Source organism: Adiantum capillus-veneris, chromosome 22, assembly GCF_014529385.1.
Source record: "Adiantum capillus-veneris isolate H3 chromosome 22, ASM1452938v2, whole genome shotgun sequence".
In the NCBI taxonomy this organism is placed as follows: Eukaryota; Viridiplantae; Streptophyta; class Polypodiopsida; order Polypodiales; family Pteridaceae; genus Adiantum; species Adiantum capillus-veneris.
Genome location: NC_140952.1, coordinates 143452587 through 143471366, shown reverse-complemented (window position 1 = coordinate 143471366; position 18780 = coordinate 143452587). Strand labels below are relative to the sequence as shown.

The 18780-nt window shown below is 45.1% G+C and overlaps 1 protein-coding gene and 1 pseudogene across 2 annotated transcripts in view; one reads left to right on the top strand and one right to left on the bottom strand.

Moving 5' to 3' along the window:
• The first annotated feature begins 9857 nt into the window (after positions 1–9857).
• LOC147430363 (casein kinase II subunit beta-1 pseudogene) lies at positions 9858–12984 on the top strand (annotated as a pseudogene). Its single transcript, XR_015185784.1, has 2 exons — positions 9858–10270; positions 10503–12984. The product of XR_015185784.1 is annotated as a casein kinase II subunit beta-1 pseudogene (transcript).
• A 1141-nt stretch (positions 12985–14125) lies between these two features.
• LOC147430362 (U-box domain-containing protein 43-like) overlaps positions 14126–18780 on the bottom strand; it is a 75623-nt gene continuing 70968 nt past the window's right edge. The window contains exons 2-3 of the mRNA XM_086494831.1: positions 16046–16340; positions 14126–15947 (exon numbers count right to left, since the gene is read on the bottom strand). Of these exons, the coding sequence (XP_086350957.1) occupies positions 14365–15947; positions 16046–16340 (1878 nt within the window). The 3' untranslated portion in view covers positions 14126–14364. The remainder of the gene's footprint in view (positions 15948–16045; positions 16341–18780) is intronic.

Genomic DNA, 18780 nt, shown 5'->3' with positions numbered 1-18780 from the left:
TCAAATCAGTCTTATCAACACAGTATCTAAGATTGTCTTTAAGGAAGACATTACTCCTCTAGAGTTTTAAGGCTTTGGCAGCCAATTTGAAAAAAGTATGGTTGTCATTCATAGTCTATCAAATGATATATTTTATGCTTTTGCTCCTGATCCCAAAGGAATCTCATATATGTAGTTTCTTTAAAAGTAACTTGTTCCTGAAATCATCAAAAGAGAACTTGGCTCTCTCCTTTGTGAGCGAGTGTCAGGGCGGAAATGTTTTCAATCGGAACTCAGATAACTTTGCCACCCCTTCCTTAGAGTTGTTGACAAGTTGGGCAAGGGTATGGACACATTTATCAAACGACATGGTTTGAACCAAAGAGTTGGCTAGATCAGTTGAAGCCCCTGCTATCAATTCAAATGCCATAGGGTCATAAATGCATCTAAGTACCTAAAGCGATGCTTTAGAAAGAGGCATAGTAGGAAGCTATGTCCCTTGAGATAGTGCTAAGTTTTGCAAAGTCAATAAAAAGTTACTTAGAGAAATATACCACCAAAGGTAAGAATTGGTAGCCTCTTTATCCTTCACCCGACCAGGCAAACCTATAAGGGCCATGTGAAGAGAGCCCCATTCCTCAAGGAACAGTCCAAGGTAAAATTATTTAGGAAAAACATCGAGAGATTAAAATATATTAACTAGATCTTCGAATAGTATCACTAGTATTCTTGGTGTTAGGTGTGTGTGTGTGTTCCAATAACAATATAACATATACACCAAAGAATCCTTTCAGATTACAAAAGACAACAAAAACTATGTCAATGAAAAGGAGGTATAATTCTCATTCATAGTACAAAACAGTCTTTATACACAAGTACTAAAATCAAGAGACAGAAGACATAAAGTCCGCATCTTCAAGCTAAGGAACTTTGAAAACCATAGTTGAGAAGGTAACCCTCACCTGCACCCATGGAAACAACACAACATTTAGTTAGCATCGATACCGTATGCAGGTGATGCATGGGTATCCCGCATGTTATAGATGTCACCGACCTAGATTGCTTTCAAAGATAAATAATAAGAAAGGTCAAGCTAATCAAATATTTAGAGATAAAATCATTTACAAGGGGGGAAAAACACATGAATCCCCTTCTGCTTTACAAGCTCTCATGAGATAAAGTTCAGCAGAAGAAGCCATTAAAGTGCCTCTATCGGCATATGCATGAAAAATACTCACAACCATCAAACAATTAGGACAGGAGACCATTTCAATGCCAAAATGCACCTGAGATTGAGTTGGAGCAATCAACTCCACAATAGTCTACTTATCCTTGCCATTTGCCATAGATCCGACACTTAACACTACCCTTTTGCAGGTAAAATCCCCATAGTCCTAATGTACAGACACTTCTCCCAAATACACACACCACCAATGCTAAGTGAGAATGTAAAGCTCACCTTTTTATAGGGTTTGGAGTGGGTGACCACCTTCCTTCTTAGCCGTATGGCATGCCCGGCTTCAAGAGGGGGATGGTGTAACAACATCGCCATGTCCAGAGAGAGAGAGAGAGAGAGAGAGAGAGAGAGAGAACACTTAAAATAGCAATATCGTAGACCTATCAAGAGGGAGCCACCTCGCTATTAAGCAGAAGAGGACATCATTTACAGAGCCGAGTAAATTGCCCATAACCCATTTAGTATCTAAGGGGTAGGTACCATTAAGGTACTACCTTACAAAAATTACATAGTGAATTGAAGCGAATTATCCACTAAGGGACCCCAGGCCAACAATCCCAACAGAATAGTCTAGTAGTACTAGTAAGTATCAGTACCAGTACAACACTAGTACTACCAGTCTAGTATAGCACTATAGCAGTATCAATACCAGTTCCAGTATCAGTATTGTGTGTGTGTGTGTGTGTGTGTGTGTGTGTGCGCGCGCGCGCGTGCGTACCCGTCCTATCCCAGGCGCTATACACAATGGGTTGGCCAGTAGGCCCATTGTGTATGGGCCTACTGCCTTGTGAAGTGGATGAGAGTAACAAAAGTCGAGTATGAAGAATTAGCAGAGGACTGCCAAGTCAAAATGTCCTTGAAGAGGGTCAAATCAGTCTTATCAACACAGTATCCGATATTGTCTTCAAGGAAGACATTACTCGTGTAGGAGTTTTAAAGCTTTGGCAGCCAGTTTGAAAAAAGTATGGTTGTCATTCATAGTCTATCAACGACATATTTTATGCTTTTGATCCTGATCCCAAAGAAATCCTCATATGTGTAGTTTCTTTTAAAGTAACATGTTCCTGAAATCATCAAAAGAGAACTTGACTAACTCCCCTTTGTGAGCAAGTGTCAGGGCGGGAATGTTTTCAATGAATTCACATAACTCTGCCACCCCTTCCTTAGAGTTATTGACAAGTTGGGCAAGGGTATGGACACATTTATCAAACGACATGGTTTGAACCAAAGAGTTGGCTAGATCAGTTGAAGCCCCTTCTATCAGTTCAAATGCCATAGGGTCATGAATGCATCTAAGTACCTGAAGCGATCCTTTAGAAAGAGGCACCGTAGGAAGCTCTATCCTTTGAGATAGTGCTAAGTTTTGTAAAGTACATAAAAAGTTACTTAGAGGAATATACCACCAAAGATAAGAACTCGTAGCCTCTTCAACCTTCAACCGACCAAGCGAACCTTTAAGGGCCATGTGAAGAGAGCCCAATCCCTCAAGGAACAGTCCAAGGTAAAATTATCTAGGACAAACATCGAGGGATTAAATATAATAAAAACTAGGTCTTTGAATAGTATCACTGCTATTCTTGGTGTTATGTGTGTGTGTGTGTGTGTGTTTCAATAACAATATAACATATACACCAAAGAATCCTTTCAGATTACAAAAGACACTAGAAATAATGCTAATGAAAAGGACGTATTATTCCCATTCATAGTACAGAACAGTCTTTATAAACAAGTGCTGAAATCAAGAGCTAGAAGATATAATAGTCCGTATCTCCAAGCCAAAGAACTTTGAAAACCATAGTTGAGAAGGTAACCCTCACTTGCACCCATGGAAACAACACAACATTTAGTTAGCATTGGTACCATATGCAGGTGTTGCATGGGTATCCCACATGTTATAGATGTCACCCAACTAGATTTCTTTCAAAGATAAATAATAAGAAAGGCCAAGCTAATCATATAATCAGAGATGAAATCATTTACAAGAGGAAAAAACAAATGAAGCCCCTTGTGCTTTATAAGCTCTCATGAGATAAAGTTCAACAAAAGAAACTATTTAAGTGCCTCTCCAGCATATGCATGAGGAATACTCACAACCATCAAACAGTTTGGATAGCAGTCCATTTCAATGCCAAAAGTTACATGAGATTGAGTTGGAGGAGTCAACTCCACAATAGCCTGCTTATCCTTGCTGTTTCCCATAGCTCCGACACTTAACACTACCCCTTTGCAGGTAAAATCCTCACAGTCCTAATGTACAGACACTTCTCCCAAATACACACACCTTTTTATAGGGTTTGGAGCAAGTGACCACCTTCCTTCTTAGCCGTATGTCGGGCCCGGCTTCAAGAGGGAGATTGTGTAAGAGCGCCGCCATGTACAGAGAGAGAAAGAGGGGGAAGAGAGAGAGAGAGAGAGAGAGAGAGAGAGAGAGAGAGAGAGAGCACTTAAGAGCGCAGTATCGTAGACCTATCAGGAGGGAGCCGCCTCCCTATTAAGTAGAAGATGACATCGTTTACAGAGCCGGGTAAACCAACCAGAACCCATTTAGTATCTAAGGGGTAGGCACCATTAAGGTACTACCTTACAAAAAGTACGTAGTGAATTTAAGCGAGTTATTCACTAAGGTACCCTGAGCCACCAATCCCAGCAAAATAGTCTAGTAGTACCAGTAAGTACCAATACCAGTATGTACAGTATTAGTACAACACCAATACTACCAGTGTAGTATAGCAGTATAGCAATATCAGTACCAGTAGTAGTAGTACCAGTACCATTACCATTACCATTACTCTGTGTGTATGTGTGTGTGTGTGTACCCACCCTATCCCAGGCGCCATACACAATGGCTTGACAGTAGACCCATTGTGTATGGGCCTACTGCCTTGTGAAGTAGATGAGAGTAACAAAAGTCGAGTATGAAGCATTAGCAGAGGAATGCCAAAATAAAATGTCCTTGAAGAGGGTCAAATCAGTCTTATCAAAACAGTATGTGATATTGTCTTCAAGGAAGACATTACTCCTCTAGAGTTTTAAGGCTTTGGCAGCCAGTTTGAAAAAAGTATGGTTGTCATGCATAATCTATCAACGATATATTTTGCGCTTTTGCTCCTCATCCCAAAGGAATCCTCATATGTGTAGTTTGTTCAAAAGTAGCTTGTTCCTAAAATCATCAAAAAAGAACTTGGCTAACTCCCCTTTGTGAGTAAGTGTCAAGGCGAGAATGTTTTCAATGACTTCAGATAACTCTGTCACCCCTTCCTTAGAGTTGTTGACAAGTTGGGCAAGGGTATGGACACATTTATCAAACGACATGGTTTGAACCAAAGAGTTGGCTAAACAGCTGAAGCCCCTGCTATCAGTTCAGATGCCATAGGGTCATGAATGCATCTAAGCACCTGAAGCGATGCTTTAGAAGCTCTATCTCTTGAGATAGTTCTAAGTTCTGCAAAGTCCATAAAAAGTTACTTAGAGAAATATACCACCAAAGGTAAGAACTGGTAGCCTCTTCAGCCTTCAACCAACCAGGCAAACCTATAAGGGCCCTGGGAAGAGAACCCCATTCCTCAAGGAATATTCCATGGTAAAATTATCTAAGACAGACATTTAGTAATTAGAATATAGCAACTAGGTTTTTGAATAATATCACTACTATTCTTGGTGTTAGGGGTAGGGGTGTGTGTGTGTGTGTGTGTGTGTGTGTGTGTGTGTGTGTGTGTGTTCTCCAATAACAATATAACATATACACCAAAGAATCCTTTCAGATTACAAAAGACACTAGAAATTATGTCAATAAAAAGGAGGTATAATTCCCATTCATAGTACAGCACAATCTTTATACACACGTGTTGAAATCAAGAGACAGAAGATATAATAGTCCGCACCTTCAAGCCAAGGAACTTTGAAAAACATAGTTGAGAAGATAACCCTCACCTACACCCATGGAAACAACACAACATTTAGTTAGCACTGGTACCGTATGCAGGTGATGCATGGGTATCCCACATGTTCCCAACTAGATTGCTTTCAAAGATAAATAACAAGAAAGGCCAAGCTAATCATATCTTCAGAGATTAAATCATTTACAAGCGAACGAAAACACATTGAAGCCCCTTGTGCTTTACAAGTTCTCATGAGGTAAAGTTTAGCAGAAGAAGCTATTCAAGTGCCTCTACCGGCATATGCATGAGGAATACTCACAACCATCAAACAGTTTAGACAGCAGTCCATTTCAATGCCAAAAGTCACTTGAGATTGAGTTGGAGCAGTCAACTCTACAATAGCCTGCTTATCCTTGCCGTTTGCCATAAATCCGACACTTAACACTACCCCTTTGCAGGTAAAATCCTCACAATCCCAATGTATAGACAGTCCTCCCAAATACACACACCACCAATGCTAAGTGAGCATGTAAAGCTCACCTTTCTATAGGGTTTGGAGCAAGTGGCCACCTTCCTTCTTAGCCGTATGGCAGGCCCGGCTTCAAGGGGGGGATGGTGTAACAACGTCGCCATGTACAGAGAGAAAAAGAGGGGAGAGAGAGAGAGACAGAGAGAGAGAGAGAGAGAGAAAGAGAGAGCACTTAAGAGCGCAATATCACAGACCTGTCAAGAGGGAGCCACCTCGCTATTAAGCAGAAGACGACATCATTTACAGAGCCGAGTAAACCGCCCATAACCCATTTAGTATCTAAGGGGTAGGTACCATTAAGGTACTACCTTACAAAAATTACGTAGTGAATTTAAGCGTGTTATTCACTAAGATACCCTAGGCCAACAGTCCCAGTAGAAATATACTAGGGAAATAGCAACACGCTATAAACAGCCATATGTATGTGTATGTGTATGTGTATGTGTGTGTGTGTGTGCGCGCGCGCGTACGTGCGCGTACTAGTATCAGTACCACTATATACAGTACGAGTACAACTCCAGTATTATCAGTACTAGTATAGCAGTATAGCAATATCCGTACAAGTAGTGTATAGTGTTAGTATCAGTACTAGTATAGTCTAGTAGTACCAGTAAGTAAGAGTATATACAGGACCAGTACAACGCCAGTACTACCAATCTAGTATAGCAGTATCAATACTAGTATACCAGTACTAGTGCTACGTGTACTTGTACCAGTACTCTTGTGTGTGTGTGTGTGTGTGTGTGTGTGTGTGTGTGTGTGTGTGTGTGTGTGTGTGTGTGTGTGTGTGTGTGAGAGAGAGAGAGAGAGAGAGAGAGAGAGAGTTTTGGTTGTGTATCCACCTCCTTTGCCCAAGCTTTAGCTATGGTTGGCGTTGTAGTAGAGTGTAATAAGAAGCCCAAATTCTTCCCCAAACAAGGCCATTATCAGCTATGGCCAAGAAGACACCATAGCCAAAGCCATTGAGCTCTTAGAGGCCTTTCAACCGCCCAAATGGCTGCTCCCCTTAAAGAAAATAGTGGATGCCAGGTGGGTTGAGGAGGTCTTCCCGAAGAGGATGAAGGACATCCATAGTGTGAAGACCAAGAACTTGGGCATGTGGCTGCATGTAAATCGTATAAATGAGATCTATGTGACGAGGATAGTCAAACAATATCACATTTAAGAGCATCATGGACCTCTTGCACTCCTTCCCCACTACTCACTCCATGATTGCTTCCATGGCATCTGATCTGCTCCTGCATCCATGCTACACAACTAAATAAACTTCCATGACTGCACCTACTCCCCTACTCCTTCCCTACCTTGCTGATCTCCATGCTACCCTTTGTGCAAGCCAAGCATGCATCCATACACCCACAACCTTCACTCCTCGCCCTGGTAGTGCTTCTTCAAGCTTATTCAAACATACCCTTTCTTCAAGCAAGGCATGGCTATCAATATGCATTGAGAAGAAGGTGCATTGGTGGTAGGTTCTCAAGCAGTAGGTACACATCTAGACTTTGTGTGTTGTCATCTATCTCTACTTAATTACCTTGGCTGAATGTTGGGATGGGCAGCACACCATCAAAACTACTAAGTTATGTGTTTCACACAGCTAGGTGAGGATCGATCTCTCTCTCTCTCTCTCTCTCTCTCTCTCTCTCTCTCTCTCTCTCTCTCTCTCTCTCTCTCTCTCTCTCTCTGTGCGTACACAATCAATTAGTGGTTACATTACTGTCCAAATTCTAGCAACCTGTATATTTATGTATGTGGGATACTTTACATAAACAACTCTCTCTCTCTCTCTCTCTCTCTCTCTCTCTCTCTCTCTCTCTCTCTCTCGTGTACAGCCATCGCCTCTCAATGGTGAGTATTGGTTCCTATGAAGCTCTTAGCGTCAGATTGCACCGTAGTGGTATCACTACCATTGGCATTGTACGCTACCATTTGCCTGAATGGAGGCCACGACAAAGATACCTAGCAATCCTCGACCCTCCCCTTTAAGTGCCACGCGGTCCCAAAGCATGGGATCAATGTTCCCAATTGAAAGGCGGGATGGCGATCGATCTGGATCGTTGAGCGATTAAATCTAAACTCGGGATCCCGAGTTTAGATTTCCAAAAACTATCTCGAGAGGTCAACCACATGGACCTGTGGAGATCTAATCTCGGGACGCCTCGCTTCCCCAGCCAGGTTTTGAACCCTCACCATCAACTTGAGGAACACACACCTTGACCAACATGCCCGCGTTTGATTTTGCACAAGAGCCATTGATCCCATGGTTAGGACCCCATGGCACTTAAAGTTGAGGGTCCTCGACCTTCTTATGTCCTTGCCGAAAAGCGTTCATGCCCCTTCCACCCTTCATCCAACTTCCTCAGGAAGCTATTGAAGAAAGAGATTAGTGCAAGCGAAAATCGTGCTTTTAACTGCACCAAAAGTTTCCCAATTTTCAGCTTCGGGTAGGAAGCATACCTAATGCACATTGTTGACTATAACCGACATCATATTTTCTTGAGGCATTTATATGCTTCGGGCAGTTTCGCACAAGCGGGGGTGCTACCCTCGCGACTAATTGACACCCCCCCTGCCAGGTGGGATCTACGGTCCCTATTGATTGGGAGGGTGGGATCGGTTTTGCACCGTCCGATGGCAGTTTAATCCCCAAGTGATCACCATGTCATCACAATTAAAGTGAACCCCAAGTAAATTTGATGTGAACATCAAGTGATCCCCATGTGAATCCCAATCAACATGTGATCACCTTGTGACCCCACCCATTACCAAGTGATTACAGTGTGACCCCGACTATCCCAAAGTGATTGCAATGTGACCCCATCCATCCCAAAGTGATCTCCAAGTGAACACCATGTGATCCCCACCCCGTAATGTTTGCTATATGAGTATGTTCACACCTCCATTTCAAGTGGCATGCGATAGCATAATGGGAGAGTTATGGCCTTCGGTTGTGTAAGTGGTGGGTTCGAGTCACAGGGATCAATTGACTTGAATCTTTTTATTTTTGAGAATAAATGAAAAATGAACGGTCCACATCATTCGAAGATGGTGGACCGTAGATCCCACCTGACAAGGGGGGTGTCAAATAGTCCCAAGGGGGTGCTACCCCAGCCTACTTTCTTCAACAAACTAGACCCAATTTTCTCAACTCTGCCGATTTCGGCAGAGTTGGAAAAACGTTCTTCTACCCCAGCCGCGTTGAAGAACCACGCACAAAAGTGCCGGCAACAGTTCCATGCGAAGACAAAAAAGCTGACGACGTGGCTAGGGTTCCACCCCGCCATGCAAACGCGCCCTTCCTTATGCGATGGTGCTGATGCTGTGTGTGTGTGTGTGTGTGTGTGTGTGTGTGTGTGTGTGTGTGTGTGTGTGTGTGAGAGAGAGAGAGAGAGAGAGAGAGAGCGAGATCCACTATAGCTTAGTATATAACCAAGCACTATGCTAGCACTGTGCTCGGTCGGTCGGCCGTCTTTTTGCAGGAAGAGTTTGATACATATGACCCAAAGGAACCTGGTTTCTTCAACTCAATGTTTTGTAGAGACAAGAGCGATGAATCCGAGATGTCGTCTCTTGAAATGCACTGATTGTGGGATATGCCCAACTTGGGCAGGGCCAAAGAGCTTGGGCGTTTTTCAGTGGATGCGAAGCGAGGGTGTCTCTCACTTCGCAAGGAGAAGAAGGTGCATTGGTAGTACGTTCTCAAGCAGTAAGTACACATCTAGACTTTGTGTGTCTACTATCTCTACTTAGGCTGGGTTCATACTGAACCGGCGGAAGAAACAAGCTTTCCAAAATCTTCCGTCGCCTAGTGTGAACATTGTGGAGGAGGAAAAGTGAAAAAGTGAAGGGGGCCGAGAGAGGCCATCAACTCTTCCGAGGGGGGGGGGGGGGGGGGGGGGGGGGGGGGGGAAGAAAAATGGAGGGCCCGGCGGAAGAGTGCCTCAAACTCCAACCACTTAAATTTCGCCATGGAGGATTGACTTCCCTTTCCATTTTTCTTCCGCCGCCTAGTCTGAACCCACCCTTGGCTGAATGTTGGGATGGGCAGCACACCATCGAAACTACTAAGTTCATCGTCTCTCTCTCTCTCTCTCTCTCTCTCTCTCTCTCACACACACACACACACACACACACACACACACACACACACAATCAATTGGTGGTTACATCACTGTAGCAATATTTGTGTCCGTGGGATACGTCATATAAACAACTAGAGTTCTCTCTCTCTCTCTCTCTCTCTCTCTGTGTGTGTGTGTGTGTGTGTGTGTGTGTGTGTGCGCGTGTGCGGTAGTTCTCTCTCTCTCTCTGTGTGTGTGTGTGAGTGTGTGTGCGCGCGTGTGCGCCTCTCTCAATGGTGAGGATTGGTTCCTATGAAGCTCTCAGCGTCAGATTGCACCGTAGTGGTATCACTAGCTTTGGCATTGTACGCTACCATTTGCCTAAATAATGGAGGCCACGACAAAGATACCCAGCAGTCCTCGACCTTCTTCCAGCAGACATGTCCTTGCTGAAAAGTGTTCATGCCCCTTCCACCCTTCATCCAACTGCCTCAGGAAGCTGTTGAAGGGAGAGATTAGTGCAAGCAAAAATCGTGCCTTTAACTGCACCAATGCACAGGAGAAGTTTCACAATTTTCAGCTTCAGGTAGGAAGCATACCTGATGCACGTTTTGACTATAACTTTGAGTGATAAGTAAGAAAACGAGACATCAGATTTTCTTGAGGCATTTAAAGGCTTCCTTATGCGATGGTGCTAATGCTTCAAGTGTTAGAGAGAGAGAGAGAGAGAGAGAGAGAGAGAGAGAGATCAACTATAGCTTAGTATATCCAAGCACTATGCTAGCACTGTGCTCAGTCGGTTTGGGGTCTTTTTGCAGGAAGAGTTTGATACATATGACCCAAAGGAAACTGGTTTCTTCAGCTCAATTTTTTGTAGACGATGGCGAAGAATCAGAGACTGAGCGAAAAATCAGGTGTTAGTGGATCAGATGGCGAGGACACTTCCTGGGTTTCTTGGTTTTGCGGTTTGAGAGGGAAAGAGTTCTTTTGTGAGGTCGATGACGAGTACATTCATGATGATTTCAATTTAAGTGGAGTAAGCAGCCAGGTCCCTTATCATGAGTATGCACTGGATTTGATACTGGATGCAGAGTTCCAGAATGTTGACATGTTAACTGATGACCAGAATGAGATGGTGGAATGGGTTCTTGAAATGTTGTATGGGTTAATCCATGTGCGCTATATTCTGACAAGCAGAGACTTAAATGCAATGTTAGAAAAATACAAAAACATGGATTTTGGCAGATGCCCAAGAGTCTATTGTGCCAATCAGCCTTGCTTAAATGTGGGGCAGTCCGATATTCTGCACCCCACTTCAGTAAAGATCTATTGCCCAAATTGTAAGGATATGTATTAACCACAATCAAAGTATCAAGGCTCGCTTTGGGACAGCTTTCCAAAGTGAGAAGCCATTATCCGCGAAGCCAGACTTGCCAGCAGAACAAGAGACGAAAATGGCCCTTTGAAATCGCAGCAAAGGCGCCATCCCAATGGAGAGGAAGATGATATCCACACCATCAGCAATGGCAGATTTGAAGGTAGCAAGGAGGTCAGAGTCGAAGCAACCAGTGGCCATCAGATTTGTACATGGAAAGATGGGAGTGGGAGGAGATGCCGAGTCGAAGCCATTGGCGAGGCCAGTGAGGTTGACGTTGGGTACTCCAAAGCCTGCATATGTGGAGAATGTGTGAGTGCCATGGCCTTCAGGGTCCTGGGGGTATTTAAATTGGATGATGGGGCCAGCATTGGCCTTGAAGAAGGTGTGGGCGCCAATGAGCTTGCGGTTGTAGTGAACAAAGGGTGACGTCAAATGAGGAATACCTCTCACAGGTATCTTTCCAACGAGAAGAAATGGGTGAGAAGCTGTTATCGGCAAAGCCAGAGTTGCTAGCAAAACAAGAGATTAAACTGACCTTTGAAATAGCAGCAAAGGCGCCCTCGCAACTTAGAAGGAGATGACGTCCACACCATCAGCAATGGAAGATTCGAAGGCAGTAAGCAGTAAGGAGGTCGACGCGGCCAGCGAGATTGGCATTGGGCACTCCAGAGCCTGCAGCTATGGAGTAAGTGTGGGTGCCATGGCCTTAAAAGTCTCGGGGGGGATTTAAAGTCAATTGTTTCGTTGATGGGGCCAGCATTGGCCTCATCGCTCTTGAAGAAGGTATGGGCTCCAATGAGCTTGCGGTTGCAGTAACAGAGGGGTCAAATGAGGAATCTCTCTCACAGGTACCTTTCCAACGAGAAGAAATGGGTGAGACGCTATCATCGGCAAAGCAAGAGTTGCCAACAGAACAAGTGACGAAATTGTCCTTTTGAAATAGCAGCAAAGGCACCATCGCAACGGAGAGGGAGATGACGTCCACACCATCACCAATGGCAGATTCAAAGGAAACAAGGAGGTGGCCAAGGAGCTCTCTGCATTTGAAGAGGATGCGAAGCGAGGGTGTCTCTCGGGATGCAATCACATACACTCTGGGCTGTTTTCAGCTGATGCAAAGCGAGGGTCTCTCTCCAGACGCAATCTTGTCTCAAAGAGTGTATTGATTGTAGGATATGTCCAACGAGGAGCTGTGGACTGTTTTCAGCGGATGCGACGTTGTTAACTGGCACTGCCTTGTCAAATGTGGTGCACTTCATAAAGCACAAAAAGTGCTTGATGAGCTTCTGTCCGGGATGTTATCTCTTGAAATGCACTGATTGCGGGATATGCCCAACTTGGGCAGGGCCAAAGAGCTCTGGGCGTTTTTCGGTAGATGCGAAGAGAGAGGGTGTCTCTCGAGATACAATCACATACGCTCTGGGCTGTTTTCAGCTAATGCAAAGTGAGGGTGTCTCTCTAGATATGCAATGTTGTTTGAAGGAGTGCATTGATTGCAGGATATGTCCTAAATTGTTAGGTCAGGAAGAGAGAGAGAGAGAGAGAGAGAGAGAGAGAGAGGTGTTTTCAGCAGATTGCAGAGAGACGGCATCTCTCCAAATACAATCTGTACACTTGCACCTTGAAGGAATGTGGCAGTACACGAGATGCTGATGGGCCAAAGAATTCACAATAATATTGTTAGTCATGATTGCGCTTGGCCTTCCGGGCTTGCCATGTGCTACACCACTCCTCTCGACCGCATTGCTCTTGCTACCAAGTCTGCCAACTGCCCCCATGGTCCTGCCTGCATTTCACCCCAGCTAAGTCTTCTGCCCTTGCTCGCCTGCATGGTCGCCACTTCTATCTTTCACCTCTTAGTCGATTGAAGCATCTGTCAATGGACACATATTTAAATGTGTGTAGAATCGGCACTTTATTTATTTTTCATGGAGCTCTAACTTTCTATTCACCTTTAACTACCTTCAAAAGGATGAGAGAGAGAGAGAGAGAGAGAGAGAGAGAGAGTTCTTCCTCGGGAAGGCTCACATATCCCGGTTTGCAGTGTTAATTTCCCAATGAAAATGAACAGCCCTAGTTGTAACTTTTTTGGACCTCAATTTTCAAGGTTTAAAAAAAAGTACGCTTTCTAGTAAACCAAAAAAAGAAGCAGCAGCTTTTGCAGATACTTATACTAAAATTTATGAATTTTTGCCAGTTTGCTTCAAGGCAAGCTTGGAAGTTAGCCGAGATTTTGCAATTTAGCCAGTTAAAAATACAGACAAAGCACGAGTAGCATAAAAAAGTGAGAGCAACAGAGCATCTCTTGATAACTTGTAATTAGACGGGTGCCAAGAGGGCAAGAAAACCCTAGAATGTTTATTTAAAAAAATATTAATTCTTTTTTGTTCTTGAGTGAACAATAAGTACATAAAATGCAAGTGGTGTGAAGCGAAGAAATACCTCTTCAAAGATGCACAACTAAGCATAGATCTGCGCTTATAAGCGAACCAAGGTCAGATACATAAGTGGAATCAGGGGTTCCCGATTAAATTAAAATTTATGAATTTTTCCCGGTTTGCTTCAAGGCAAGCTTGGAAGTTAGCCGAGATTTTGCAATTTTAGCAAGTTAAAAATACAGACAAAGCGCGAGTAGCATAAAAAAGTGAGAGCAACAGAGCATCTCTTGATCTTGATAATTTGTAATTAGAAGGGTGCCAAGAGGGCAAGAAAACCCTAGAATGTTTACTTTAAAAAATATTAATTCTTTTTTGTTCTCGAGTGAACAATAAGTACATAAAATGAAAGTGGTGTGAAGCGAAGAAATACATCTTCAAAGATGCACAACTAAGCATAGATCTGCACTTATAAGCGAACCAAGGTCAGATACATAAGTGGAATCAGGGGTTCCCGATTAAATTAAAATTTATGAATTTTTCCCAGTTTGCTTCAAGGCAAGCTTGGAAGTTAGCCGAGATTTTGCAATTTTAGCAAGTTAAAAATACAGACAAAGCACGAGTAGCATAAAAAAGTGAGAGCAACAGAGCATCTCTTGATAACTTGTAATTAGAAGGGTGCCAAGAGGGCAAGAAAACCCTAGAATGTTTATTAAAAAAATTATTAATTATTTTTTGTTCGAGTGAACAATAAGTACATAAAATGCAAGTGGGTGAAGCGAAGAAATACCTCTTCAAAGATGCACAACTAAGCATAGATCTGCACTTATAAGTGAACCAAGGTCAGATACATACGTGGAATCAGGATTCCCCGATTAAATTACATCTGTGGCGCCTCTCGTGCAAATGAAAAAGAAAAGCGTGGGTCTAGGAAGTGGTGACGGATGCAACACCGAAGTAATTGGATTGACTATGGAGGAGCTCAAGGTGGCGCAGGAGGCGGCCCGCCAGTTGCTTGAGGGGGGGAGGACCCCGTTGTGCAAGTGTGATGATGTGCATCTGCGCGCGCGCTGCGTACTGTGTGCGATACCGCGGAATAGAGAACAACTTCTCGCAAAGGTGGGCCGCTTTCTCCTGCACCTGCGCCGTGCTACTGCCCATCAGCCCGATTATGGCGCTCCACGCCCCTGCGCGCTCCAAGGCGCTGCACCCTTCTTCCACATCCACATCACCTTGCTCCACCAGAGTCGCCAACGCCATCAGCGCCGCCGCCTGCTCTGCGGCGCCCCCCTCACCGCTCACGACCTCTGCCAACGCCCCCACCGCATCCGCCTCTACCAGGCAGAACGTGCGCTCCACATTGCACTGCCCCCTGTGCACCTGGCACCACGACGTTCCCTTCCCCTTCCCCTTCCCCTTCCCCTTCCCCTTCCTCCCCCACCCCCCCGCCAGACCGCATGCCCACATTCCCGCTGCCGACGATGACGGCCTCGCCTCATCCACTGCTTGGCTCAGCTGCCCCGACATCTTGGAGAAGTTGCACAGCGCCCTTCCCGCCCGTTCCTTGCTCACGGCCCCGCCCGATCGCAGCAGCCCCACATACGTCTCAATTACACCTGCCTTTGCTAGCGTTGCCTGTATGGCCAGGTCTGGAATTGTAAAGCGCAGCAAGGCCCCTGCGGCCGCCTCCACCACCGCTTCATTCCTGTGATTTTTAAACAGGCTGATTAGGGCATGCAGCAGGTCTGCTTCCGACAACATGAGCCTTGTAATGTCCGCATCCTTAGTGGGAAGAGAGGCTACAAATGAAGTGGCGGCCAATAGCTCCGGTTCGCGCTGGTTGTCAAGTTTGATCAGGTTGGCGAGCCCGTGCATCGCAGCAGGATTGGAGCGTGTGGCACGCGCAGCCTCGTCTCGCGAAGAGCATGCCAGACAGGCCAGCAGTTCCAAGCAAGGGCAACGAAGGGGGAGGAGCTCCAGCGAAGAGCCGATTGCATCGAATAGGCGCAGCAAACAAGTGAACGCGTCATTGCCTTCCATTTTGCGACAGGCCTCGCCATTGCCACAAGCTAGAGCCAGAAGGCCCTGTAACATACACACCTGCACCTGCACAGGCATGGGAGGACCCAAGAGCTCCAGCAGGATGCGGACTGCATCCTCCAGCTCTTCTTCGTCGCTCATTGGGAAATCGTCGGGAGAAGCCCACAGATTGGCCAACGTGGCGGCACTTCCTCGCTTGGTAGCCTCTGAGTGGCGCACTCCCCTCATGATGGTGAGTAGCGTCCCCACAACACCACCCAAGCTACGCAAGCCTTGCCTAGCGGCAGCCACACAAGACAGATTCTCCAGCGCCATCACCGCTGCTTCGCGCTCTTCCTCTCTGCTGCTTTCTGCCATAGTGGCCAGGGTCCTCAACGTTTCCTCCGTGGCTGCCACACACTTGCTGGAGTCTGGCATATGCAGCCGACCTAGCGTCCTCGCCATTAGCACCTTGGAGGCAATGTCCTCTCCTGCTCATCATCGCATCAGTAACAGTCATCGGTTTGTACATGCTATAATAAGCTGCACGTAAGCAGCCATATAAATTATGCAATAATGCAGGACTTACCATGGTTGAGTCGTTCTATGAGGGGCTTCATTATGTTGGCCTCCGCCATAATCACAACATTCTCATCCGATTTAGGAAGATTCTCCAGAATGGCCTCAACATGGTGGGCGCACTGTTCATCTTGAATTAGCGTAACTAAGAAGAGCACCGCACTTGGGGCATGGCTGATTTTGTGAGCTATCTCTTGGTTGCCCGACAAAGTACGCATGAGCTGCACACATTGGGCAGCTTCGTCATTTTGTCGCGCCAAGCATTTCACGATGATGTCAATCACCTTCTCGTTCACCATCAGTTGCTGAAAATCCCCCAAGCTAAATTAGATATTATTAAGCCTCAGAATTATATATCAATCAGGAGCACATGATGCATGAATGTGTTGGCGATAAACAAATAATTGTTTTAATTTTAATGTAAACCTTAAATAAATATAGAAAATAAGCCTGAAAAGGCACAGCCGCTCAATCCAAAAAGGGAGAGAGTGCTTTGTAACAAACACAGCGTTTCAAAAAAAGAATCGTGTCTCTTCGCGTCTACCTGCTTCACCCTTCTCTGTGCAAGAAACAATGATAAGTAACATCGTGCCTAACTGTCTGATGTCCTCTGAATACACATACAAATAAATCTGTAGTCGTCTACATGGTATCTATCGCTGACAGCTACTAATCCTGTGAACCTGTAGCCCTCTCACTTCTTGCTGCAGATTGTGCCTCTTGACTTGATCCAGACTTGTCAAGAAGCCATGGCCGCAGCATCTACTTCCTCATCTATGTCTAAGCTTTATCACATTGAAAAGCTTGGAGGCAGTAACTACCTTCCCTGGAGTCTGCGCATAAACATGCTCCTTGAGAAAGCTGGTAATTGGGGTGTGACAGAGGGTACTGAACCTGATCCCGCTAAACAACCTGTTGCTGCTGGTGCACAACCACCTACTGACCCAGAGAAAGCTGCCTGGAAGAAGAAAGACCTTGAGGCCCGAACGGAGATCATCACCTTGGAGATCGGCAACTACAACTAGTTCGGACACTGGAAACTGCCTCCAAGATCTGGACACTACTTCAAACACAGTACCAAGTAACTAACGTTGTTTCCCATGTCTTTCTTCACAAGCAGCTAAATGACATACACATGAGCAGTTATCCCAATACAGAGGCCTTTCTTGAAGCATGGCAATCAGCAAATGATAACCCCCTAATTGCAGGATTACACCTCCCCGAGGAGGTTCAAGTAAATATATTGCTTGCTGCTTTACCTGATGCTTGGCAATCTTTTGTTTCACAGCATTCAAACACACGTAACCTGAAACTTAATTCACTGCTTTCAAATATCAGACAGGAGGATCAAATTCGACGAAGGGGCCAAAGCATAAACACATCTTCAATTAATCCTACCACAGTCCTTGTCACGAGGACGTGGCAACTGTTAACTATGTCACAAGGACGTGGCAATTGCTAACCTTAGTTGTTGGTTTCTTTCCAATGATTCTTGTTTTATTTTTGAGACCCTCTTTTTGAAGTTGCAAATGGTTGGACATTGTATGGCCAATGTGAACGGTAGTTTCACCCGCGGACGCGAAGTTGGTCGGCATTGGAATTCGTATGGTAAGACGATGTCTAGGCTCAGTTCAAGGTCATGTAGGTCCCCCCGTCACACTTAGCAAGTTGGTGGATACTAGGAAGTGAACTCAATAAAGGCACATAGTCAAGGTGGGATCACCAAAGGAAAGTATCCAACAGTTGGGCCACATTGCACTTTTGGATGCGGTCCCAATGAGGATAGATGGTCAGATGACCAGTGGGAGCCCAACGGAAGCATCTCCTAAAAATTAGGGAACTGCTATTTTGGGCCGTGAAATGTATTCGCGTCATTACCTTCGGTATGACCAGGGGAACACTTTACAACTCTAGCGCGAAGTCTGAAGATTTTTAGGCAGTAACCCCAAAACGGGCAAAAGCTTGTAATCGCGCCAAGTGGCACAATTTCATGGACTTGCGACAGACATGAAAAATGAGCCCTCCTCTCTCTAAATTCAGCGCCAAATTTTCTGTAAGAGCTATGGAGTGCTTTATTTCCACTCAATGTACAGTGTGGTGCTAGGAGTGATGCCCTGCACACTACACACTGCTCTCTCTCCCCCCTACGTGCAGTTATGTGATGCCCCACAAGAGAGCTCTTCACACAGCTGTGTGGTTTCATGCTTTTGTGCTGAGGCAAGAGCCTCCTTGAGCAGGAACAGGGGTAGCTAACTGCTACTCCAAAGCAAGCACCGGTGAGGGTCATAACCTCACCGTACAAGTGCGATTTCAGCGCTGTGTATGCACTGTAAATTGACTGTTTTTCAGCCATACGGACGCAAGAACCATTGGGAACAGTGCCCCACTGGCATAGGACAGTTCGGAAACTGTTTAGAGCTGAGAACAGGGGAAAAACCAGTAAATACAGCGTGCTGAATTTACTGTTTTAGGACAGGAATTAGAAGGTTTACGCCAGTGGAAGTGAGTTCCAGCAGGGGAATTGGTTTCGCCCAAGTTTTGGGGCTGTTATGCTGCCGAAATTTGGCCAAAACAAGTGGTATCTAGCTAGATATAGATAAAGGATTCCCAAGACTCTACTTTGTAATTTACCCTTTCAAAGTATAAAGAAAAACCGAATGGGGCGCCAATTTTGGGGTGTAACAGACTTGAACACTCCAAGTCAAGAATTAACCGCGACAGCACCAAATAACCACTTCAAAACAA